Source organism: Pelophylax lessonae, assembly GCF_965119305.1.
Source record: "Pelophylax lessonae genome assembly, chromosome: 8".
In the NCBI taxonomy this organism is placed as follows: Eukaryota; Metazoa; Chordata; class Amphibia; order Anura; family Ranidae; genus Pelophylax; species Pelophylax lessonae.
Window position 1 is genome coordinate 29,760,286 of NC_138775.1, and position 26,602 is coordinate 29,786,887.

A 26,602-nucleotide genomic window follows, 5' to 3' on the forward strand; every position below is an offset into this window, starting at 1 on the left:
GATCTGTCGATTGTAGGCTTGTTAGTATGATGCTTCCGACAACCAACTGCAAATTTTCGTCCGAAAAAAATCTGGTGTGCATGCTATAAAATGTTTGTTGGCCAACAAAGAACGGCCGATTGTTCCTCAGTCAGTACAGATTTCGGCAGACAAAAATCAGATGAGCAACACTGGGCATGCTCAGAGAAGAAAGAACACACTGAAAGTCAACCAGAATATGACATCACTTCTGAAGTTGGTTTTTGTTGGCCAACAAAAGTCCAGTGCAAGTCTTGAGCACATTTCAACCAACAAACAACACTGGACAAAAGTTGGCCGATCAGTTGGCCAACAATCTGTGCGTGTGTACGGGGCTTTAGGGAGATCCACATTCTGGAACAACGGACTGGACCCAAAGGCATCCCAGAGAAGCGAGAATTAATTGAGAAGAGAGGGGCACTGGCGGCATTTATGGAGCAGGAGACAAAAAGCGCATTCCATATAGTTATGAAAGAAAAACACCAATGGGAAAATAAACCCGGGAAATGGCTAGCAAAAGCAGTAAGGGAGAAAAAAAAAAAAATGCATCCTACATGCCCAAAACTAAAAACGAGAAATAGTAAAATAGTACATCCATCCCCAGATATCGCTCAGGTATTTGACTCATATTATAGTCAGCTTTATAATGTTAGAAAGAGGAAGGTAGGAAGAGTGGAAAGGAAGATCTGGCCGTGAGGGAGTATCTACGGGAGCTTGATTTCTCAAGGTTACCCAGGGAGGAGCTAGAGGATTTAGAGGCCCCGATTACACATGAAGAAGTGGGGTGGGCAATAAAGAATACGGCGCTGGGGAAGAGCCCGGATCCTGATGGGTATTCTCTATTCTGTATTATAAAAGGTTTCAAAAATTTTAGTCCCGAAAATTATGTACATACTTCAACTCAGTGGGGAAACAAGAGAATTTAAGAGAAGAGTCTTTCTCGCTTACATAACTCTCATTTTGAAGGAGGGGAAAGACCCTACGGCACCGACAAGTTATAGAACAATTTCCCTTTTAAATACAGATATAAAAATCTTTGCAGAAAGAATAAAACCTTTATTGCCAAGACGGATACATAGTTATCGAGGGGGCCTTCGTATCCGGGCGGGAGGGGAGGGACAACTGCCTTAAGTCTATCCTCTTGATCCATCAAGTGAAAAAGAAGGGCACTCCGGCCCTTTTACTGTTGTTAGATGCCAAAAAGTCCTTCAACAGGGCTGATTGGAGCTTTATGCAAGAAACTCTGAGGTTCCTAGACATTGGAGATAGGATGATACGATGGAACCTTCTATTGTCACCCAATGGCAAGAATAAGAGTGAATGGCAGTTTGTCCTCCCTCTTCGAGTTACATAAGGGGACTAGGCAAGGGTTCACCCTCTCCCCAATGCTGTTTGTTTTGGCTTTAGAACCTCTACTGGCAGCAATTCGTAAAAATGCAGACATTAAAGGGGTTCGAGTGGGGAATAGGGAATACAAGGTGGCCGAATATGCGGACGACGTACTATTCTTTATCTCTAATCCTAGGCTAACACTCCTGATAGTGCTGAGGGAATTAGAGAGATATGGGAAGCTTTCAAATTTTAAAGTTAATATAGCTAAATCGAGGCTTTTGAATATTACAATATCAAAGAGAGAACAACAGGCATTCCATCCTAAATTCCCCTTTGTATAGTGTAGAGAGGAACTGAGATACCACGGAAACAAGCTAACTAGATCCTTAGCGACCCTGTATAAGGCCAATTACATACCCATTTTGAATAAGGTAAAAGAACAACTGAACTCCCTGAGACACAGACCCCTTTCATGGCTGGGTAGAATAAATGTAGTAAAAATGAATATTCTCCAAACGGTTCCAATCACCCTCCCCCTGGTTTACTTTAGGAATTTAAGAGCAATGGTAGTAAAATACATATGGGCACTTAAACGCCCCAGAATCGCTTATGCAGCATTAACAAAGGGAAAAAGGTTTGGGGGGAGGGGTAGCTGCGCCCAATTTTAAAAAATATTATCAGGCAATTTCCATAGCATGAATAACAGATTGGATGCATAATAAGGAAGGTAAGAGTTGGGTGGAAATTGAGTGTGCACAAAGTAGGGCAGATTTTGGGTTCCACGAGTATATCAGGATTTGAATAGCATTTTGACTAGGATCACGTTAAGGATATGGGATATTTTATGTAGAATTGCTCTTTGGGATTATAATGCACCTTTGATTTCATTAATTGACACAAATTATTTTAAACCAGGCAAAGAAGATTATTTATACTTTGTTAGATGGGCAAAAAATGAAGTGATACAGTTACAAAATGTAATGGTAGGGAATAGATTGTGCACATTTTCAGAAATAATACAAAAATGGGGGAATATGCCACTTGATAAATGGAGATATACAATTGCAGCACTTTGTGCACTCCCTACTGCAGCCTCTGCAGGGGAGGGATAATATGAGACCAATGGAGAAACTGCTTAGCTTTCCTGCATGCATTAAACATAGCATATTAAAAAAATATATAAGATTTTAAGCAGTGCTGCATTTTGGCCTAGGCCAACAAGGCCCAGGCCTAGGGCAGCACTTTGCAGGGGGGCAGCAAAAAAGCCACCCCCTCCACCTGAGACTCTATTGTCCACTGGAGCCACCTCTCTCACCCCCTCTCTCTCATCTCCCCTCTCTTTCTCTCTCATCCCCCCTTCTCTCTCTCATCCCCCCTCTCTCGCTCTCTCTCTCATCCCCATCTCTCACCCGCCCTCTCTCTCTCATCCCCCTCTCTCTCTCTCATCCCCCTCTCTCTCTCACCCCCCCTCTCTCGCTCTCTCTCATCCCCCCTCTCTCTATCATATCCCTCTCTCTCTCTCATCCTCTCACTCTGCTCCCCCCTCTCTCTCTTTCTCTCACTCCCTCTCTCTTCCACCTTCCTTTCATCCCCCACCTCTCTCTCCCTCACCCCCCCTCTCTCTCACCCCCCCCTCTCTCTCTCCCTCCCTCACCCACCCCCCTCTCCCTCACCCCCCCCTCTCTCTCTCTCCCTGCCTCACCCACCCCCCCTCTCTCTCCCTCATCCCCCTTCTCTCTCACCCCCCCCCTCTCTCTCTCCCTCACCCACCTCCCTCTCCCACCCCTTCTCTCTCTCCCACCCCCTCACACCCCCCTCTCGTGAGATCTCAGGGGTTCATGCTGGGACTTGTAAATCTTCAATTTTGGAGGGAGTCACATCCGTTAAAAAAGGAGTGGGGCAAATTTACATTGGGGGGGGGGGCGCCCAATTTTAGTCTTGCCTAGGGCAGCACAAAACCAAAATACACCACTGATTTTAAGTAGGGAATTAGAATCTGTATTGTATGTATAAATAGAAAATCCCATGCTATGGAGTTATAAGGGGTGAAGGGGCTGCAGCCTCTCTAAAATATAGCAAGGAGCTATATCTAGATAGTAAATATATAGGGGTAGGGAAATGGCTCTGCCCAATGGGGGTAATTGAGGTAAGGTGCACTCTAATGGGTATCACAGGTGAAATTAATATATGTGTAGCTCATCCACAAAGAGTAAATAAGCAATCTATACAAGTATGTACATAGAGCTAATAATTGACCATATAAATAAATAAGTCAATAAAAAATAATAGGTGTTTTGATCTACTCAAATAAAGTGACTCTGTGATATAAAGTGCAATCAATAGGGTGATCAAGTGACTTGTGGGAGGTAAACCTCAATAACAATATTGAATAATAAATACCGATGATGCTGGTGTTAATACAATAAAACTGGTGACAATATGTGAAGGAATATGATTTTATTATATCAATAAATAATTTAGTGGCGGGTGTAACAGTGTTCACCTAAAGTAGGTGTATACACTGGGAAAAAGTGCAAAGTGAGTGTAGATAAAAAGTAGATATATAAATAGTATCCAGTGTAAAAAAAAGGTGCAGATTATAGTATGCACAGTGACCTCTTTTGGATATTAAGTGCATAAATCATAAAAATTATAAAAAATATAAAAAACTGTAAAAATAAACTATAAATAGGTGAGACAACCTAGGAGTAAAACCACCTGGGCTTCAGAGGTCTGGGTCAAAGTTAGGAGATATAAAGTATAAGAGAGAGGGATTCTGAGAGGGAAGGAGGACAATGGAGAAAAGAAAGGGAAGGGACTTGGTTAATAATAATAAATATAATTATTTTTTTTTTAGGAGAGGGGCAATTAAGATTGAAAAATTATATGCAGTGTTTATATATGATCGTTGATTTGTGTAAGGACTTGAGTTTCTATATGTTTATTGAAAAATTATATGCAGTGTTTATATATGATCGTTGATTTGTGTAAGGACTTGAGTTTCTATATGTTTATTGAAAAATTAATAAAATGTGAATATGCAAAAAACTAAAAAATTGGACTAACTTTGGTGTTTTTTTTTTTAAATACATGAAACGTGTTTTGAAAAATTGCTGCGCAAATACCGTGTGACATAAAAAGTTGCAATGACCTCCATTTTATTCCCTATGGTCTCTGTTAAAAAAAAGACGTATATAATGTTTGGGGATTCTGAGTAATTTTCTAGCAAAAAAAAATGATGATTTTTACATGTAGGAGAAGAGTACCAGAATTGGCCCAGTATGGAAGTGGTTAAAATGTATTTTTTAAAAAATGATCAGAACATGAATAAGATAAATTGTCTTTTAGAAAGTTGCAAATTTTTTATTTATTTATTTTTTTGCTTAGGGGGGCGCAATTAGCATTTTGATGGCCAACGAAAGGCCAGCTGACTTCTCTGGCATGATCCTGATATCACCGCTGGTGTTCCCTAACCCGGAGTCGGCGTCTTCTTTCAAGGTAAGCTCAGGGATCTTTCTAATGATCTGTCTAATTATCTGCGGATGGGGGAAGGGGGGGTGGGTGTGCTGCAAAAAAACCATGGGGCAGTGGATGGACCGTTGGTCCATGCACCCTTTACTTGATTGTTGCACCCCTTACATCATTTAAAGTTGAGAGCAGGCAGGAGTGGCGAGGACAAGGATGATTCTGTATGCAAAAACAAGTACTATGGTTGATCCATATTATGTAGCACTCTGGGCTCCTTCTAATTTCCACCGCAATTGAAGTATCACACCCTTTACTTTCTTTATACAATCCCATATTTTAATGATTTGTAAATGCCCTAAAATCCATTTCTTTCCTTCTCTGCTTCCCACTCTCCCCCCTCCGATGTTCTGCACTGGCAGAGCTGAGTAGCAGCCACACCTCTCAAGTCTAGGCAGACCTTCCCCAAAGGCACCAACAAATACAAATACAGGAGTAGGGGGATCCTATGCACAAAACCGTCCATTGCGCTATACGTATTATATATCCCCACTCTCGCCGGAGTGAGAGCAATAATTCAAGGCCCATTATTCACAGTTAACTCTGAAATGATCTGATGACCTTTACGGGCTTTTGCGCCTATGGAAAATATTGGGTACTGGAATTTGTTGCAGTTTTACAAGCGCACACATTTAAGGCTTGACGTGTTGGGTATCTATTTTCTCGAGGCAACCTCATCTTTCACATTGTACCATGAGATTGGGTAACATATTGCGTATATGTGCCCTGAAATTAACTTTAGTGTATTTTTAGGGTGTGACATAAAAAAAAAATGGAACTACCACTGTTTTATTCTCCAAGGTGTCTGCTTTCAGTAAATATATAATGTTTAGGGGGTTTTACGTAATCTTCAGGCCTAGAATGATTTTTTTTTAAACGTGTGCAAAAAATGGGAAAAATGGTGCTGGCAGCAAAAAGGTTCAAACCTGTTTAAAGGAAACCTCTCATGCCCAAACCATGGAGGCAACCAATGGTGACCTACTTGCCATGCTAATCCAATGGCTTTAGTACCTTGAAATTTTTGATTTGGGACTTTTGACTTTTCTCAGATTTTTCTGTACACTTGTTCTGGGACTCAGAAAGTATTAAAGCCATTATAATAGTATAAGGCATTTTCAGAAGCAAGTCAGTATTTTTTTTTACAATAAAGTATTATTTTTTTTTCCTAACAGGTGTTTGCAGCTAAAATCCTAAACCACGTTCTGCCAAATTTCTCCCTCGGCGGTATTGACCCCAACTATTTGTCTCGGAATAAACAGGAGGTGAGAACAGTCAAAGCTTTGTATAGTTACACTCTCACTTGCCTAACAAGTGGGTTTTCCATAAATGTGAAGTTAAAGTGCAGTTCCAGCCAGAATGTCTTTGCGGTCCTTTAATCTTTTAGGCCTTCATAACAAGATAAGGCAAATTCCTAGTGCATATCCATTCTTGACGCCTGCCTTTACACACACATGAATTATAATGGCATCTCAGTCTTAGTCCGTAGGGTTCAATATTGAGTTGGCCTACCCTTTGCAGCTATAACAGGTTAAACTCTTCTGGGAAGGCTGTCCACAAGGTTTAGGAGTGTGTCTATGGGAATGTTTGACCTTTCTTCCAGAAGCACATTTGTGAGGTCAGGCACTGATGTTGGACAAGAAGGCCTGGCTCGTAGTCTCTGCTCTAATTCATCCCAAAGGTGTTTTATCGGGTTGAGGTCAGGACTCTGTGTAGGCCAGTCAAGTTCCTCCACCCCAAACTCGCTCATCCATGTCTTTATGGACCTTGCTGTGTGCACTGGTGCGCAGTCATGTTGGAACAGGAAGGAGCCATCTCCAAACTGTTGCCACAAAGTTGGGAGCATGAAATTGTCCAAAATGTCTTGGTATGCTGTGCGTGGCTCAGCGATCTATGAATGGGGAAACTACAAGTGCCATCTTCCACCACAGCAGAGAGACTCGAAGTTCTCAATAGAGTATATGCACAATGACGTCACGTAGCCTGTAGTCCATTGATATCTCCTTTATCTCCATAACTGAAGGTCCACACCTCGGTACGGATCTGGGGCAATGTTCAACCTCTCCCTACTCTCGTTGAAACCGTCAAAGGGGAAGAAAGGGGAGAAATGGGACTTTATGATACCCTCAAAATTTGAAAAATGTATACAAAATATAAAATCACATGTTTATTGAAATATCATTAAAAATAACCCCATAGAACCTTGGGGAGCAATTTACAACAAAAATCAAAGATTGATAAAAAGATACATCACATCATATCATATAACTTCTTCACTTGTAGCAGGGGAAAGATGGCGGTCCACTGTTACAAGTGATGAAGTAATATGATATGATGTGATGTATCTTTTTATCAATCTGTGATATTTTGTATGTTGTAAATTGTTTCCCAAGTAGGAGGAATAGTGCCCCATTATTGATGTCAGTGGGAGGAATAATGCCCCATCATTGTTGTCAGTGGGAAGAATAGTGCCCCATCATTGGTGTCAGTGGAAGGAATAGTACCCCATCATTGGTGTCAGTGGGATGAATAGTGCCCCATCATTGATGTCAGTGGGAGGAATAGTGCCCCATCCTTGATGTCAGTGGGAGGAATAGTGCCCCATCATTTTTATCAGTGGAAGGTATAGTGCCCCATTATTGATGTCAATAGGAGAAACAGTGCCCCATTATTGATGTCAGTGGGAGGAATAGTGCCCCATCATTGGTGTCAGTGGGAGGAATAGTGCCCCATCATTGGTGTCAATGAGAGGAATAGTGCCCCCATCATTGGTGTCAGTGGGAGGAATAGTGCCCCATCATTGGTGTCAGTGGGATAAATAGTGCCCCATCATTGGTATCAGTGGAAAGAATAGTGCCCCATCATTGGTGTCAGTGGGAGTAATAGTGCCCCATCATTGGTGTCAATGGGAGGAATAGTGCCATATCATTGGTGTCAGTGGGATGAATAGTGCCCCATTATTGATGTCAGAGGAAGGAATAGTGCCCCATCATTAGTGTCAGTAGGATGAATGGTGCCCCACAATTGATGTCAGTGGGAGGAATAGTGCCCTATCATTGGTGTCAGTGGGAGGAATAGTGCCCCATCATTGGTGTCAATGGGAGGAATAGTGCCTCATCATTGGTATCAGTGGGAGGAATAGTGCCCCATCATTGGTATCAGTGGGAGGAATAGTGCTCCATCATTGGTGTCAGTGGGAGGAATAGTGCTCCATCATTGGTGTTAGTGGGAGGAATAGTGCCCCATCATTGGTGTCAGTGGGAGGAATAGTGCCCCATCAATGATGTCAGTGGGAGGACTAGTGCCCTGTTAAAGATTCTATTTTTTTTATATATCTGCCTAGAGTTCAGTTTAATTATACATGGATGTGATTGCTTTCTACGTTTCTGAACAAGATTTTTATTTACTGTCATCCTTCGGCCATCACTTATATGAGAATGCAGAATACGGTAACCCTTATAATGACTCTGTCTGTATTACAGAGTACGTAGCTGGTCACATAGACTATAATTCACCCGTCTATCTCATTTTCTGCTTCGGCTGGCAGAAGAGGGTTTAAAGGTCGCTGGGTTCTAAATTATACATTCTCATTCATATTTCACAGCCGACTTCCTCTATACGAGTAGTCTCATGGTACACAGACTGCAGTCTGTGGCAGTTAGGAAAATACGATGGTGCTGGGCACAAAGCTTATATCTCCATATCGGGGTCCAGGAAGGAGCAATATAATTTATTACAACTAAAAGTCATTTTAAGGGCCCATTTACACTAAAAACTGCACATCGACTGTGCGTTTTTTCCTTGCACTTATGCATGCATTTGATGCACGTTTTTATGCGCATTTATATGCAGTTGATACGTGTTTACATGCAGTTGACGCACATTTTTCTATCTGCATTTGTCCTGTGAGGTCACTGCCTTCATTCTTTCCTTGGGCTTCTATGTGCACATTAATGAGTTGCAGTCCGTTTACATGTTTTTGCATGCGCTTTTGCGGAAAAATGCAGCATTGTGTACTTTTTTTGTTCACTGCACTGAACTGCAATGGTGTGAACTATGCCCATAGGAGAGCCTGAATTTTGAACTGTCTATGCAGTTGGAGTTCAGTCAGAAAGGCATCCCACTGCACCTGATGTAACTAGACCCTAAGAGTGTATCAGTAAAAGTAAACTCAAGCAACACAGGAATTATGATTTAAAGAAAGTTAAAGAGGTGCTCCATTCTTCTCCAAAATTTTAAAAGTCAGCAGCTTCAAATACTGTAGCTGCTGACTTTTATTAATAGGACACTTACCTGTCCTGGGATCCAGCGATGTCCTCACCTGAGCCAATTCTTAAATCGGCTTCGGATGCAGGCGCCGTCATCTTCACTAAGGGAAACCAGCAGCCTTGTGGCTTCACGGCCAGCTTTCAACTGCGCATGCGTGAGCCACACTGGTCCCGCAGTCTTCTGGGACTTATGATGTGTCCCAGAAGACTGTGGGAGAAGGAAGGAGGAGCTGAGCTCCCTTTGCAGATGGCCGCGGTGATCTAACCAGAAGTGTGAGAATAGGTACCTGTCAGGTCAGCTCCCCAAAAAAAAAAAATAATAATAATGGGCTAAATTTGGAGGGGGAAGAGCGGAACTTCACCCAAAAGGGGATATTCCGCTCTTCATCCTCCCCCCCCCTTCCTCCTTTACATTTGGCCCATTATTATTATTTTTTTACTTATACTTACCTGAGCGTGATCCGATCCAGCGATGTGCACGAGAGCAGCGGCTCTCGCCCCTGTCTCCCATTTTTCCTGGGCAGATTGATAGTAGTCATTGGTTCCCACTGCTGTCAATAGACGCAGACAGGGTGGCTCGGGACTGAGCACACATGGGTGCCCCCATGGAAAGTGTCTTTCCATAGGGGCACTCGCAGAAGAGGAGGAGCCCGCAGTGCAGGCGGGGAACCCCCAGAAGAAGAGGATCGGGGCTGCTCTGTGCCATTGCACAGAGTTGGTAAATATACCATGTTGTTAGTTAAATAAAAAAACAAACAAAAAAAAAAACAAAGCTTTAGTCCCCGTTCACACTGGGGCGACCTGTGAGGCGACCTGGTCGCCTCACAGGTCGCCGTAGGTCGCCTTCCATAGGGAAGCTGCGGACCCGTTCTAATAGGAGCTCCGACTTAGAAAAAGGGTCCGGAGCTTCTTTGGGGCGACCCGGAGCGACCGTCATAGACTTCAATGTTATGAAGTCCGTGCCAGCCGCTCCGAGGTCGCGGCGCGCTGCTCGCACCGCGACCTCGGAGGTCGCCCCGGGAAGTCGGATCGCCCCAGTGTGAACGGGGCCTAACTGTGCTTTAAAGCATACCCAAAGTGGGTGTGAAATAATTTAAAGAATATGTAAAGTAAACGAAAAATTTCATATTCCATATATGTATATGCTGTACCATGTACTTAAATACAAATAAAAAGGGTAAATAAATCACCAATCTCAGCGCACATAAAATAATCTAAAAATCAAACATAAATTTCATTGCACAGTAGGCTGCCTGCTACTATATTAAAAAAATGTCCATCATAACCATATATGCTTGAAATTAAACAAAATCAATAAAGCATTAGCAGCGCTCAACAGGTGTGTGATACATTATATGCATCCAAATAGTTCAAAGTTACTGCACCACGTGAATAATGCGACTGTTAGTAGTAAAGTGGCTCCACTTTAAAATCTTGAAAGTGTTAGGGGTGATCGAACATAACAGCCCCTTCACCACACCTCGTGAGAACCTTTCCTTTCAGGTGTTACACTCACTGGATCCTAAAAGAATGATCGCCTTTAGATAATATCCTAATCGCATGAGATCTCCCTAGACATCAGATCCTTCTCCGATCACAGTGTCCGTCCCTCATATTGAAAAGAAATAGGCCACAAAGCGTAATCCTGTTAGGACATTTTATTCGCCATAATCCCCCTTAAAATCACACTTACAAAGGTAAAAACAATTCTGGCATAAATATATTACATTACATCATGACTGCTCAGCACACACAATCTCTCTCACCGATCCCTGGTTCTCCCCTGAAAACGGTGATTCTCGGGAAGAGTTCGAGTATATTGGCCGTCAAAGAAGCCCAGACGCGCTTCGTCATTACGTCTTCGTCAGTGGGAGTGGCCACATGACACAGCCTCTTCTATTTATACATTAGGGAGTCGGAGTATTAACCCCTTCTACTCAAGTCAATCATCAGCGCGATCAACTGATTTCAATCCCAAAGGCTATTCACACAAACTGGACCTTGGTTCGATCCGATCACTAATTGAATCATGCAGTGGCGGCCCGTCCATTGGGGGCGTAGGGGCGCCGCCCCCCATCCATGCGTCCGGCCCCCTAATCTACATACAGGGTGCCTGATGCATGGATTCCAATAGGGGATTTTTTCTTTTTTGAAGCACGTGTTTAGAGCCAGAGGCTCTAAGAGGCTTCAAAAAAGGGTGGGCTCGGGGGGCAAAGCACTGCGCCCTGAGCCCACCCAGTTGTATGGCAATAGCAAATGAATATTCGCTATTGTCACACTGACTCTCTACCCAGCCAATCAGGAAGAGGGTTGTGAGACCACTTTCCCGATTGGCCAAAAGAAGAAGCGATCTTACTGGCCAGAGGTGGGGGAGGAAGGAGGCAGACCGTTCGGGGGGGAGGGAATGTGTTGCCTGCCGACTGACTGACTGACCGACCAGGGGGGGGGGGTGTGTGCATTGGTTTGCCGCCCCAACACAACCACCCCCCCCCCTCCCCCCGAATTACGGAGCACCAGCCACCACTGAAATCATGTATGACCCAAATGTATAAAGAGAAGAGCAAAACCGCTCAGGTCAGTCAGTGTCCACAATCCAAGGTAGGTGCTGCACCTTGGCTCGCCACCGCAGAGAGCATATGTGAAGGAACTGGTTGCACACCACCAAAGGATTAGATGAAGAAAAAGTTCTTCACCTGGTATGGTAGTGAACAAGCACGTAGCATTCATGTGAAACGCGTCTACTATATCCTACCCTGCTGTACCTTGTACCACATAAGCGAATAAAGAACATTTTCTTCATCTAATCCTTTGGTGGTGTGCGACCGATTCCTTCACATATGACCCAAATGTATGTCACAAATCCGATCTAATTCTACACACTGGATTATGTTAAAATATTGCATCGGGTCAAGTCAGAACTCACTGATGTGTTACAATCCCAGCACACAACTCAACAAATTGTGCGCTTGAGACCGCAACCTTTCCAATTCACAGAGATCCCACATTGTTCTACTTATAGGACGATTAGTCATTTTTTATAAACAATACACAATTGTTACATATTAAAATTATAACATATTTTCTATCCACATCTACAAATACACGTTGTCAATCTTTAAAAAAAAAAAAAAGAGAGACATCGGGGATCTAATTATCCTTAATCATAATATATAATCAAAATTATTAATAATTACTTATAAAACAGTTTAGATCCAATTTAACATTCATTCCCCTAGGGATTTGTGTATCAGTTAATAAATCCATCTAGTTTCACATTTGGATAATTCCCTTACCTTATTTGACCCTCTGCAAACTGGATACATTTTATCGATCCCCCAAAACTTCAGTCCTGAAGGGTCCCTATTATGTTTGCGCCTAAAGTGTAAGGAAACACTATAGTCTTTATATCCTATAGAGATGTAATTTATATGTTCCGACATACGTTTACCCAATGTTCTTTTAGTGTGGCCAATGTACATTAGCCCACATGGGCATTCCAGGGCATACACCACATAGGTGGAGTTACATGAGATGAAATCCTTAATGTCAAATTCTTTACCATTGGCTGTCAACCTGAACCTGGTTAGACCCCTAACATGCGTGTTTACTTGTTGGCAAGCCCTACATTCCCTACAGGCATAAAAACCCACCCTATCCCAAAACATTTGGGGTCTTACTGGTGGGTCAAGGACTTTTTTGATGACCATATCACCAAAAGAGGTCGCCTTCCTATAGATAAAAATCGGTTTATCAGGGAGAGATCCATTAAGAACCGCATCCATACTTAGTACTTTCCAATATTTCTTAAAAATATCTTCCACCTTTCTATTTTGGGCATGGTAATTACTAATAAATCCCCATTCATGTTTACCATCATTTAGTTCTCTATCCACTAAACAAAACTCTTGAGATATTTGTCCGACAGATTGAATGACCCCATCCAAGTGATCAACTCTTTATTCCTGTTCCACAAATCTGTTTTGTGCCTTCCCCTGCCTGCTATTGGTTGATAAGACTGCCCTTCTCAGTGATAGGCTCATATTCTCTATTTGTTTCTATTAGTCAAACTAGATGGACTTTATTTTTTTTTCAACCTAAAGCTGGCCAAACATGGTCCAGTTTTTTATTCAGCAAGTAGGCTGAATGAAAAAAAAATCTGAACCAATTCCCCCATCCACACATTCAAAGTGGATGAGCTGCACTGTTTTATTCTGACAGCAGGGGGACTCCTCCTCTGCTGTCAAAATACACAGAGCAGCGCTGCAGCCATTGGCTTCAATCGGCTTTTTTTCCAACAGGTCCATTCAGTAGAAGTCGATCAATAGATTCACTCCGGTTGAGCAGCAGTGGCCACACATGGATCGAAATTTGTCCGTTCCCAGCTGAACCTGTCCATCCATGGCCACCTTTAGTATGTGACTGGAGGAAGAACTGTTCTTGCCGCCAGCCATTTACATTCTCCCTAAATTGATTTTAATGTGGCAAAATGCAAGGAAGAACCTTATTGGTTGCAATAGGTTAGCAGGCACCCTTGCAAAAGTGACCAGGAAAATGGTAGGTCATCTCTTTATCTTCCATCAGACTATATGATGGCAATAGAATGTTCTACCTATCCATATTTCACAATGGCACAAGGATCCAGACTCTATTTTAAATGTTTCTTTTGTCGACTATCATTTGAGCTCAAGAATTATTTTTAAATAATGAAGCAGTTAGAGAGCTGGGAGTGTGTGAATATTTTAGCTGATACTTCAAAGGCAGTTTCCAAAACACATTGGAATTTTAGTGAATGGATTGAAATAATCCCTTAATCTGGAAGAGAGACATTCTGTGTGCATTATGTTTTCTTGGAAATGTGGTTCAAATGGAAGTACAGTCTGCACTGCGTTATAATATATTATATTATCGAGCCTCAGTAAAAAAAAAAAAAAACGAGTACGAGCTGATGGTGACCAATCGAGCTCTTGCTTTCATTTTCTAGTCTTCACTTGTAAAATGAAAGCTGCTATTGGATTGGCTGAAGATAGAAACACAAATCATAACCTTGTAAACCTTTTAGTTCTAAAACCTGGGGGACCTTCATCTGTACGTACAGCCGTTGTGAAGTAAGATTAACCCTTCTTCTACTAGGGCTGGTGGACTGACTGGTTTATAGAGCAAATAATCAGTATATAGGCAAAATGTTTGTTGGTTTGGTATGAGTAGAGCCCCAATTAGTTTGAATTAAAAGATGCCATTTGGGCTGTTTGGCCCTCGTACACAGATCAATCGTAAAGTCAAAACCTTTTTTGTATAGTTTTAGAAGAGAGCAAAATGACTAGAAATCAATGGTGTGCGCAGCCTATGGCATAAGGGTGTGCACCCCAGAGCACAAACACGTGTGTATATTAGTAGAGCAGTGGACAGTGTCAGTAGGGCAGGGGACCGTGTCAGTAGTTTTTTTATTTCATTATTTTTTAATAATTTTTTTCACAATTTTATTTTTTTATTATTTTTTATTATTTATTTTTTTTTACTATTTTTTTAGGAGTCCCCATTGAGGGGCTTTGGTGAAATATCAAGGGTCTAAACAGACCCCTGATGTCTCACTTTTGAGACAGAGAAAGGGACTGAGGACAGAGATTCCTCAGCCCCTTTCTCTGCCGCCTCAGCTGCACTGGACAGTGAATGAATGGAAAGTGATCCGGCAGTGCTGGGATTTGCAGGTAAATGCCATCTAAAGATGCTATCTGTATGTAGTTAGCATGGCTTTCCACAGGATGTTCCTTACACAATTGTAAAGTCTGTTACATAGTTACATAGTTACATAGTTAGTGAGGTTGAAAAAAGACATCAGTCCATCCAGTTCAACCTATGATGTGTGTGTGTGTTTGCTTTTAACCGTACATTGTATACCCCTGTATGTTGTGGTCTTTAAGGTGCCCATCTAATAGTTTTTTGAAACTATCAATGCTCCCTGCTGATACGACTGCTTGTGGAAGAGAATTCCACATCCTTACCGTCCTTACAGTGAAGAACCCCTTACGCATTTTAAGGTTAAACCGCCTTTCCTCTAGTTTTAGTGAGTGGCCACGTGTCTTGTTGTATTTCCTTACTCTGAATAGTTTGTTCCTTATGCTAGGGTCGCCAGTACAGTATTTGTACATTGATATCATATCCCCCTGTTTCTAAACAGACCGGTCCTTCTCTATCTAAATGTGCTAGGAACTTTAAAATGTGAGCTCCTCTGGGGTGGGGACTCACATAGTTACTTCATTGCGTTGGAAAATATGAAATTGTAAAATAAGTGATTTAACATAAAATGTCTAGATTTTAAGTCCTCGCCCTGTGTAAATATTTTATTGTTTGTCTATCTAGGTGGAGTGTTATGTCACTGACCCCTTGGTCTACCATGGTGGGCTGAAGGTTTCTTTTGGAGTGCAGCTCCTGAATGCCACGACCCGGGTGGAGAAGGCACTTCCAAACTTCAGGCTGCCCCTGATTTTGTTTCACGGCACCGCTGACAAGCTTTGTGATTTCAAAGGCTCTCAGTTCATGATGGACACCGTTCCCAGCGAAGATAAAACACTAAAGGTAAATACTTGTAAAACAACGTTATCTCCTGCTAACAAAAGTAAAAATCAGAGCAATGACGAAGAGCAACTTTGTCCTCATCAAGGCCTTGTTCACACAGGTGTACTTAAACATACGCCCCATGCATAGGCCGTGTTTGCCCGTATGGAGATGCACAGGCATTCCATGGATCCTCTTGAAGGCAATCTCATTCATGGTAATTGGGACACTGCAGCTGCATGGACACAGCCACTGCTCCCAATTTTAACATACATACAGGTTGACATGAATGGAGCTGCCTGTACAGGAATGCAGCAGTGCATCCCCATGTGGGCAAACATGGCCCCTGCACAGAAATATGCTTAAAGCGGTAGCAGAGGCGTAACTATAACCTTCAGGGCCCCGGTGCAAGAAACCATGAAGGGCCCCCCCGGACCCCTGCCCGGGGCCCTTCCCTTCAAGCCTGGAGCTCTTCCCACTGATTCTGGGGCCCTTTACTCTCATTGCGGGGCCCAACATTACTGTCCCGCAGCGGGACCTTTTCACAAGTTCTGCAGTGGGCCCCCTTCCTGCCATCTTGGGGCCTCCCCACGGTGGTGGAATGCCAGGGCCCGGTCGCAAGTGTGACATTTGCGATCCCAGAAGTTCACCCACTGGTGTCAGTCGTTTTTATTTTTTGGTATTTTAATTATATTATTTTTTATTTACAATTTCACTGTCTATGACTCTGTCCATTCAGAAAAGGAAGGAGCTGGAAAATTACATATTTACCGACCCCTTCCTGGTTCTCTATCGTGACACATCCCCTGCAGCAGCTGGCAGGAGAGGAAAGGGAGCACAGTGGGGGGGGGGGGGGGGAACCAGGGGAACACACAGGGGCCCAGAGACAGCAGAACACAAGTGAACTGGATAGGAGGAGTGGCGGGGGCAGCATACAGAGGAACCAAACTCCTCCATTTTCCTCCTGCAGTTACAGGAGGAAATAGGAGGAGAGTGATTTCTCTACATGCTGCCCCCACCGCCCCTCCTATCCAGGTGTACAGGGGAGCTGCACAGGCCCCCTGGAGCATGGGGCCCGGTTGCAATTGCAACCCCCGTAGTTACGCCCCTGAGCGGTAGTAAAGCTTGCTATAATAAGGCTTACCTGTAGGTAAAGTTAATATCTCCTAAATGTGCACCGTTTAGATGATATTCACCCTGGATGCAGCCGCTGACGTCACTGGTGCATGCGCTCTGAAGGAACAGCATACCCATGCTGTTCCTTCAGAGCCGTGCCGTAAACAGCGACTCCCATGCGCATGCATGGGAGTGACATAATCGTCGGCTCGGCCAGATAGCTGAAGCCTGCAAACCCGTAAAGAAGACCGGATGAAGATGGAAACGCCTTCAGCGGTGACAGCAAGCCGCTGGAGAGCGTTTTCAGGTAAGTTTGTCATAATGTGCCAGTATGCAGTGTCCGCCGGCACCCGCCGATGATCCAACAGAGAGGCAGAACGGCGGTCTGCCTATGTAAACAAGGCAGATCCCCAGTTTTAGGCAAGGCTCTCCCTAAGCTCTCTAAGTTCTGATACCCTCCTGGTAGGGATGGAGAGGCACTGGTCTGGTGGAAGGCCATAGTAGGCAAATAGCAAATGACGGAACATTTTAACTTACTTGACAAAGCTGTTTTCCAGTTTCATAGTGGTAATGCAACACTTCCAAGCCCCAGCTTTCATTCATAGTTGAGGAAATAGTTTACAGTTAGGGATGGACAAAACTGGGAGTTTTCACTTGACAAAAATCTGGAGATTTCAGTAAAATTCGCCATTTTCTCTGGATGAATTGGGGAAGACAAAATTAGGATGGTTTTGGTTGTTTATAGAGTGCCGTAGCTTTAAATGGTACTTGAGGGTTATACAGGAATTACACTACATCTGAGAACCACAAACCAAAAAAAGCGATTTAATTCATTTTTAATATTCAAAGTAAATTCACCCATCCATCCATGTCTCCATGTTTTTTTTTGTTGAGAAATCACTTTAACCACTTAAGCCCCGGAAGATTTTACCCCCTTCCTGACCAGGGCCTATTTTGCGATTCGGCACTGCGTGATTTTAACGGACAATTGCACGGTCATGCGACGCTGTACCTAAACAAATTTTACGTCCTTTTTTTTTCCCACAAACAGAGCTTTCTTTTGGTGGTATTTGATCACCTGTGCGATTTTTTGATCATGCGCTATAAACAAAAAAAAGCGTAAATTTTGCAAAAAGAACAATATTTTTCACATTTTTTTAATATGAAATTCCCCAAAAAAAATTTAAAAATCAAAATTTTTTAACATTTTAGGCCAATTTGTTTTATGCTACATATTTTTGGTAAAAAAAATCGCAAAAAGCGTATTTTGATTGGTTTGCGCAAAAGTTATTGCGTTTACTAACTAAGGGAAAGATTTTTGTCATTTTTATTGTTTTTTTTTTAACGAGTAATGGCGGCGATCTGCAATTTTTTTTTGCGGGACTGCGACATTGCGGCGGACAGATCGGACCCTTGACTGACATTTTTGACACTTTTGGGGTTACCAGTGACATTACTACAGTAATCAGTGCTATACATATGCACTGTTACTGTAAAAATGACACTGGCAGTGTAGGGGTTAACTTTTTTTGAGAGGGAGGGGTTAAGTGTGTCCCTAGGGGTGTGTTTCTAACTGTGATTGGTTGTGGCTTGAGGTGTAAGAACAGTGATCAACGGTCCTACATAGCAGAACCGTATGATCACTATTCTTACACAGGGGAGAATGACAGGCGGCTTTGTTTACATTTGCCACCTGCCTTTCTCCCGGTGTAACGGACGATCCGTGACCGAGCGGGAGCGCGCATCAGGGTTAAAAAACAACCCCTAGCATTTCTGGCCATGGCCATCTTGAGTAAGGACGGATGATTAATGTAGCATTTACTTCCTGGAATCCATCTGTCTTTAGCTCAGGTATGCATGCAGGAGAGTGTGCTTAGTTAAGAAAACCTTTCCTCCCCTCCTGAAGACTCCTGGGATGTATGACATTATTTGCCTAGGCAAGAAACCAGGAAGTACCTGAAAATATGTAAAAAAAGAAAGTTTAAGACAAGTAGATATGATGTACTTTCCTATCTATTTACTAATGCTATCAGCAAGAGGATTAAAAATAATCAATGATAATTGGAAGAGTGACGTTCCACTTTAAGCAGGCTCCTCTGAAAAAAAACCATTGTCATGTCACTGATATCAACAAAGCCATTCATGTCACTGACACCAGTATATGAATCACATATCTTTATTATTAACAAAGCCATGTCAAGCAGCAAACTTTTTTTATAGCTGATTTTGCATAAAGGTGCCACATGCGGAATTTAGAGACATTTCAAATAAATTTACAAATCTGTATGTTTGCTGTAACGTTTGGTTTGGCTCCTTATGCCTACAGAAATTGAATACAATGAACTAGATGGAGACGTGCTAGAGTCATTCAAAAATATACTGTATAAACCGAGGCCAGCCGCTGAACTCCTCTCCCCATTTCAGCACTCAGGGCAGTGACAAGGCAGGGGGTCAGCCTGGTGCAGTGAACTAAAGTAAAAAAAAAAGTCCGGACAGAAGTGACAGCAGCAGAGAAGAGAGAGCTGGGAGGAAGTGTGGGCTGTGCTGTGCTCTCCCCATCCTGTCATCGCAGCGCTCATCTATACAGCAGATGACACAGGACCGCTAGATCAGACTACAGGTTTGAATACCCTACCTGCTGACAGAAGATGAGCAGCCCTTGGACGACATGGGGGGGCCTATAACCAAACTGTGTAAGGACTGTAGCAATCTAGCGATCCTGTGTCATCTGCTGTATGGAAGAGCGCTGGTATAACAGGAAGAGGAGAGCACAGCACAGCCCTGACCTCATGCCGGCTCTGTATCAATTTCCAGCCTGAAGGTTTGGGGGGGGGGGTGAAACTTACAGGTGGGGGAATTGTAGTAGGCGGTGGTGACAATCATTTGTTCTTAGGATCAGAGGTTTGTGGTGGAGGGGAATGGGGGGCTTTTTGTGCTGGGAATGGTAATGGGGGGGGGGGGGGATTTATGCTAGGAGGAAGAATAGGGGGATGTGAGCTAGGAAGGGGGATTGAGTGAATTTTGGCTTGGAATTTTGGGGAATGGAGGGGGAGGGGGGGTTATTTGACTCCCTGTACCCTGCCTTGCTGACTCTTCTACACTGCCCTTTGTCCTCTAACCTACCGACCCCTTGTACCCTGCCCTGCTGACCCCTGCCCTTGTGACCCCTGTTTTCTACCTTGATAACTCCTGCTCCCCACCCAGGTGACCCCTGCCATCTGTTCTGTTGACTCTGTCCTCTGCCCTGCTGACCCCTATCATCTGCCCTGTACACTGCCCTACTGACTTTCTTTACACTGCCCTGCTGACCTCTCTTCCTCTGTCCTGCTGACCCACTGCACATTGCCCTGCTGACTGTCCTTTCCCCCTGACATTTTTTTGCTGCAATCTAACAATAGACAGGCTAGATTCGGCCCTGATATACAGAGTGTATATATATATATATATATATATATATATATATACACACATACACAGTATCTCACAAAAGTGAGTACACCCCTCACATTTTTGTAAATATTTTATTATATCTTTTCATGTGACAACACTGAAGAAATGACACTTTGCTACAATGTAAAGTAGTGAGTGTACAGCTTGTATAACAGTGTAAATTTGCTGTCCCCTCACAATAACTCAACACACCAGTTAATTAATGTCTAAACCCCTGGCAACAAAATTGAGTACACCCCTAAATTTAAATTGGGCCCAAATAGCCATTTTCACTCCCTGGTGTCATGTGACATGTATGTGACATACATGTGACATGTATGAGTGCTGCCAGCATTGCTGCAGAGGGTGAAGGGGTGGGGGGTCAGCCTGTCAGTGGTCAAACCATATGCCATACACTGCATCAAATTGGTCTGCCTGGCTAGTCATTCTAGAAGGAAGCCTCTTCTAAAGGTGATGCACAAGAAAGCCCGCAAACAGTTTGCTGAAGACAAGCAGACTAAGGACATTGATTACTAGAACCATGTCCTGTGGTCTGATGAGACCCAGATAAACCTTTTTGGTTCAGATGGTGTCAAGCGTGTGTGGCGGCAACCAGATGAGGAGTGCAAAGACAAGTGTGTCTTGCCTACAGTCAATCATGCTGGTGGGAGTGTCATGATCTAGGGCTGCATGAGTGCTGCTTGCACTGGAGAGCTACAGTTCATTGAGGGAACCATGAATGCCAACATGTACTGTGACATACTGAAGCAGAGCATGATCCCCTCCCTTCAGAGACTGGGCTGCAGGGCAGTATTCCAACATAACGACCCCGAACACACCTCTAAGACGACCACTGCCTTGCTAAAGAAGCTGATGGTAAAGGTGATGGACTGGCCAAGCATGTCCCCAGACCTAAACCCTATTGAGCATCTGTGGAGCATCCTCAAACAGAAGGTGGAGGATCACAAGGTCTCTAACATCAACCAGCTCTGTAATGCCGTCATGGAGGAGTGGAAGAGGGCTCCAATGGCAACCTGTGAAGCTCTGGTGAACTCAATGCCCAAGAGGGTTAAGGCAGTGCTGGAAAATAATGGTGGCCATGCAAAATATTTACATTTTGGGCCCAATTTGGACATTGTCACTTAGGGGTTACTCAATTTTGTTGTCAGCGGTTTAGACATTATTGGCTGTGTGTTGAGTTTTTTTGAGTGGACAGCAAATTTACACTGTTATACAAGCTGTACACTCATTACTTTACATTACTTTACATTGTAGCAAAGTGGAATTTCTACAGTGTTGTCACATGAAAAGATATAATAAAATATTGACAAAAATGTGAGGGGTGTACTCACTTTTGTGAGATACTGATACTATATATATATATATATATATATATATATTTAACAAGCAGGACCCTCTGATCCTTCTTATATTGAACTGACTCCCTCCATTTTGTACCAAACTATTGGCGCTATATAAATCCAGTATAATAAGATAATAATAATGAACATATAATGTATCCATGGGACTGTGTCCAGTATATCAATATAATAATTTTTATGTGCTAGTATGAATTAAATCTAGCAATATGGTAAATTGAATGCACAAGCTGCACATCATCTTGTTAGCGGGATTTATGTCTGCTTCTTATAATATCCAGCTGTCACAATGACTGCGGGCACTCACGGTTTGCGCTGCAGCCAAGATATAAACTCTGCACTGTAGATACCATCTGTGTTGATATTAATATTGTATAGTGAGAGCTCAGAGATATTAAGGCTGTCAGCAGAGGCTGAAACACCAGCAAACCCTACACCATAGATTGCACCAAATAGACCAGTTTAAAGGAAACTTGTACTGACAATTGGGATGGGAGATTTCCCTTAAGAGTCGGTTCACACTATGGCGACACGACTTCGGGGGCGACTAGTAAAGTCGCCGTGCACCGCGACTTGCACGGACTTCACATAATGGAAGTCAATGCAAGTCGCTCCGACTTCAGTCAAAAGTAGTGCAGGAACAATTTGAGTCGCTCCTATTAGAACGGTTCCAATTGCACTGAATGGACCGCAACAAGTCGCTGTAGTGTGAACCGGGACTAAAGCCAAAACTAAAAAGTTAAAGCCAAACCATTTTTCTTTCATTTTGGATGGAGTGGGGAAGGGTTAGAAAATGTGTCGCCTTTGTTTGTCCTGGTGACCATTGTGACCACGACAAAGAATGATGGGAAATTCAAAATGTTGGAGTTTTACTAGGAAGAGGAGGTGAATAGATACCCTCCAATAAGGACATCTGTTATGGGGACAGTTGTCCAAGAGGGGATTTACACTCGTTTTGTAGAAATCTCCTTTTAGGGCCTGATGGAATAGGTAAAAAAGACAAAAACTGTCAAAGGACTTAAAGCCCCTATTTCAGCCTTCTGGTGTGGTGGGGTTTAATAGAACTAAGGGGCTGTCCTAAAGCCCAAACCAACTCTCCTCCATCATCCTCCCCAACTCCCCCTTCTGGTACAGTGGGGGTTAATAGAAAAAAGGGACTATTACAGGCTCTCATCAAGAGTGTCTGACTATGCCCACCCTTTCCACCCAGCTGCTCTATACTTAGAAGCCGGTACTACAACTTCCATGAATGACACAGGATCTATGAATGGAGGACGGAGCGGATGATTGATATGTCCACCCCTCCATTCATAGATTACGTTCTTTTTTAGAAGCTGTAGTATGGTTTCTGTGATTGGTGCGACTGTACAGAAAGGCTGGGCATGTTTGAGCACTCTTGATGAGATCATTGGAAGAAATTTGGTGGACTTTAAAGGCACAGATAAGGGTAAGGTAAAAAACTTTTTTATTGATTGACATATAAAAACAAAGGAAACCCCTAACAGAAGGGAAATACTTTTTGCACATACAAAATATACATAGAAAGTACCAGAGTGTACTTAAACAAAAAGACTTACATATGTATCAATAATAAAAAGAAAAACGAATAATCATTACATAATAAATAAGACATAGTGGAATCACCATACTATACATTAGGTCCTACAAGCTCGAAGATAGTGCTGAGGAGTGGCACTATGTAGATCCTCGAGTGTAGTTGGTACAGCCCTTGAATGGGGAATATTTCATGTAGCCAGATGCCCTACATGTTTCGCTTGGAAAGTCAAGCTTCTTCTGGAGCTACTGGTGTACAGACTCCCTGTAGAGACAGATAGTAGTTCACAATGGCCGATGAATTTTGGCACAAGTGTATTGAGTGTAAAGAGTATCTACATAGTGCCACTCCTCAGCACTATCTTCGAGCTTGTAGGACCTAATGTATAGTATGGTGATACCACTATGTCTTATTTATTATGTAATGATTATTCGTTTTTCTTTTTATTATTGATACATATGTAAGTCTTTTTGTTTAAGTACACTCTGGTACTTTCTATGTATATTTTGTATGTGCAAAAAGTATTTCCCTTCTGTTAGGGGTTTCCTTTGTTTTTATATGTCAATCAATAAAAAAGTTTTTTACCTTACCCTTATCTGTGCCTTTAAAGTCCACCAAATTTCTTCCAATGATTTGATACAACTATTAAGGATGTGGCACATTTTCCCTTAATTTCGTTGCGCCCATACCGTGCTGCTGTATTGGTTGCGCAATTTGTTCATTTAGTTATCACTCTTGATGAGAGCCTGTGACAGCTACTTAGTTCTATTAACCCCGCTACACCAGAAGATTGAGGCAACTGGGACTTGGGTGGGAAATAAGGGAGAGCTATCAGAGGAGGAAGATTTCAGCAAAAGGAGGAGACAGCAGCAGAAGGGACACATCTCACTGAAGGGAAGTCATGTCCCTTGTGCTGATTTTTTTATTTTTATTTTTTGGTTTTAGGTAAATGTAGGCTTTAACCATTTCCCACCATTTTTTTTCTTGGCTTCATCTGCTCTATAAGATGTATTGGTGTCCATTCATCCACCTTCTTTTTTTTTTTTTTTTTCCAGGTGTATGAAAATGCTTTCCACACTTTGCACAAAGAACTTCCCGAGGTGACAAATGAGGTGTTCCAGGAGATCAAGAGCTGGATCCTACAAAGGCTAGAGGTGGCCACATCAGCTCCAGCAACAACAGAACAGCCAAAATGTACTTAGGGGACACTATACCCAACAACGCCCTGATGGACTCTTGTGCCCTCCCATATAAGCCTACTTACAACTAAGCCTCCATTCAAGTCACTTCTCAGCTGAGCCTCCACACCATACTAACTCCCCATCCTTATGGCCTCCAGCTCCGATTCCCAAGTCACAGGAACCGATGGGGAACTTTGATGGTGTATGACAACACTTACTTGACAAAGCACAAGAAAGCCACAAATGCAGCCGATGGAAATCTCTCCTTGCACTCAGCTGGGGGTGGATGCATAGGGAATGGTATGCGATTTCAGACAAATGTCTCTGGGAAGGATTTGGGCATTTAAGTTCTCAGCAATAATTTTACAATGTGCATCCACCTTTCTCGGAAGCCGACTTCACAGGAACCAAATTGAGGAAAGGCTTCCAAAGTCTACAAAGTGATTGGTCACCGTAAAGCACAAAGCAATATGATATCGTCCATAGGAAGAAAACAAGAATGTATATTACATCATTACTTGTTTTGCTGGCGGACATCCGGGGAAAGCGTTGCGATTGTGTTTAAAGATCAGCTATGAAGGAATCCTTTGTACATATCCCCTTTTACCCGTTTTAATAGATTTTATTACACATTATATAAAAATAATAATAATAATTTAATATGGTAATATATTTTCTGCCTGCATAGGACAAGGTGGAGAAAATGTAGTTTTTTTAGATTATTTTTTACATTCTAGAACAAGTGATTTTGTGGCCTTTTTGCCTGCTAACCGCTAATGTATGTAAATTTTTTATCTGACCAAGACAACACAGTGATTTTTTTTTTTGTTGGGTAATGTGCTTTAGGTTATCTTTGGCAGTAATGAAAAAAACCTAAAGATACACTCCATTTGAACATAAAAGGATGTAATTTAAAGTGAACCTGTCATCTTTAGATGTTACTAGCTCCCTAGTAAGGTTAATGTTTTTTGCATTCCCTACTAAGGCAAAGAAAAAGTGTTCTGGGTAAGGCAGGACCGCCATTAGAAATCATCCCCTCTCCGTAGCCTATAGGGTCACGAGGATCAGTGGAGAGTAGAAGTGTCAAGCTATTGAATGAACTAACCCTTCTGCTCTGTTACCAGGAAAATTCATACAGAGGAGGGATATGACGTGAGGTGTGAATCCCTCATCAGATCCCAAATAGTCCCTTCTCACTCTGCTCTCAGTAGCCTTCAGTGTTCCCGATCCAGCTTTTTCTTGCTTGTCATCGGTAGGGTGGGAAAAGGACTGCCACTCTTAGTGGGAAGAGGACTGCCACTCTTAGTGGAAAGAGGACTGTTACTCTTATGGATCTTTTCCACTGCATGGAACCGAATGGTTCGGCTCACTTTTGTGCTTTTCCACTGCTGGTACCGCATGGTATGGTGTTGGAACGGTTCGGTACGGTACGGCGGCGCTTTTCCACTGCATGGAACCGAATGGTACGGCTCTCAAAAACAGTACCACCTCGATTGTGGTTCCAACAGATACCATATACAGTACCATATCCCACAATCCTTTGCATGCAGTCACTACTAGCCACTGATTGGTCAGAGAATCCCACCCACCCCGTTGTTATCCCACCCACTTAACTTTAGTACTACTTTAGTGGAAAAGCAAACCATACCGTACCGTACCGAACCGTTCCAACACCGTACCATGCGGTACCAGCAGTGGAAAAGCAAACCGGGCCAAGCAGGGCCGAGTAGAGCCGAGCCGGTACTTGCAGTGGAAAAGTGCCAATAGACCTCATCTACATTGGGACTCCTCCTGTTTCTAAGTGGAGCCCAGGCCCTCCTGCAAAATCCATACAGAGAAGAGATATGCTGAGGTGTGAATCCCTCATCAAATCCCAACCTGTCCATCCTTACTCCTATCTTAGTAGCCCTCAGTGCTCCTGATCTAGCTTCTTCATGCCTGTCATCTGTACAGTGGGAAGAGGACTGCCACTCTTAGACCTCATCTACATTGGGACTCGTCCTGCTTCCATGTGGAGCCCAGGCCCTCCTGCAAAATCCATACAGAGAAGGGATATGCTGAGGTGTGAATCCCTCATCAAATCCCAACTTGTCCATCCTTACTCCTATCTTAGTAGCCCTCAGAGCTCCTGATCCAGCTTCTTCATGCCTGTCATCTGTACGGTGGGAAGAGGACTGCCACTCTTAGACCTCATCTACATTGGGACTCGTCCTGCTTCCAAGTGGAGCCCAGGCCCTTCTGCAAAATCCA

General features: G+C 43.0%; 1 protein-coding gene across 3 annotated transcripts in view; it reads left to right on the top strand.

Moving 5' to 3' along the window:
• MGLL (monoglyceride lipase) overlaps positions 1–25,466 on the top strand; it is a 112,633-nt gene extending 87,167 nt beyond the window's left edge. For all 3 annotated transcript variants that reach the window (XM_082265987.1, XM_082265988.1, XM_082265989.1), the window contains exons 5-8: positions 4,738–4,848; positions 6,048–6,137; positions 15,498–15,713; positions 24,227–25,466. In XM_082265987.1, the coding sequence (XP_082122113.1) occupies positions 4,738–4,848; positions 6,048–6,137; positions 15,498–15,713; positions 24,227–24,373 (564 nt within the window). In that variant the 3' untranslated portion in view covers positions 24,374–25,466. The remainder of the gene's footprint in view (positions 1–4,737; positions 4,849–6,047; positions 6,138–15,497; positions 15,714–24,226) is intronic.
• Positions 25,467–26,602: the final 1,136 nt, after the last annotated feature.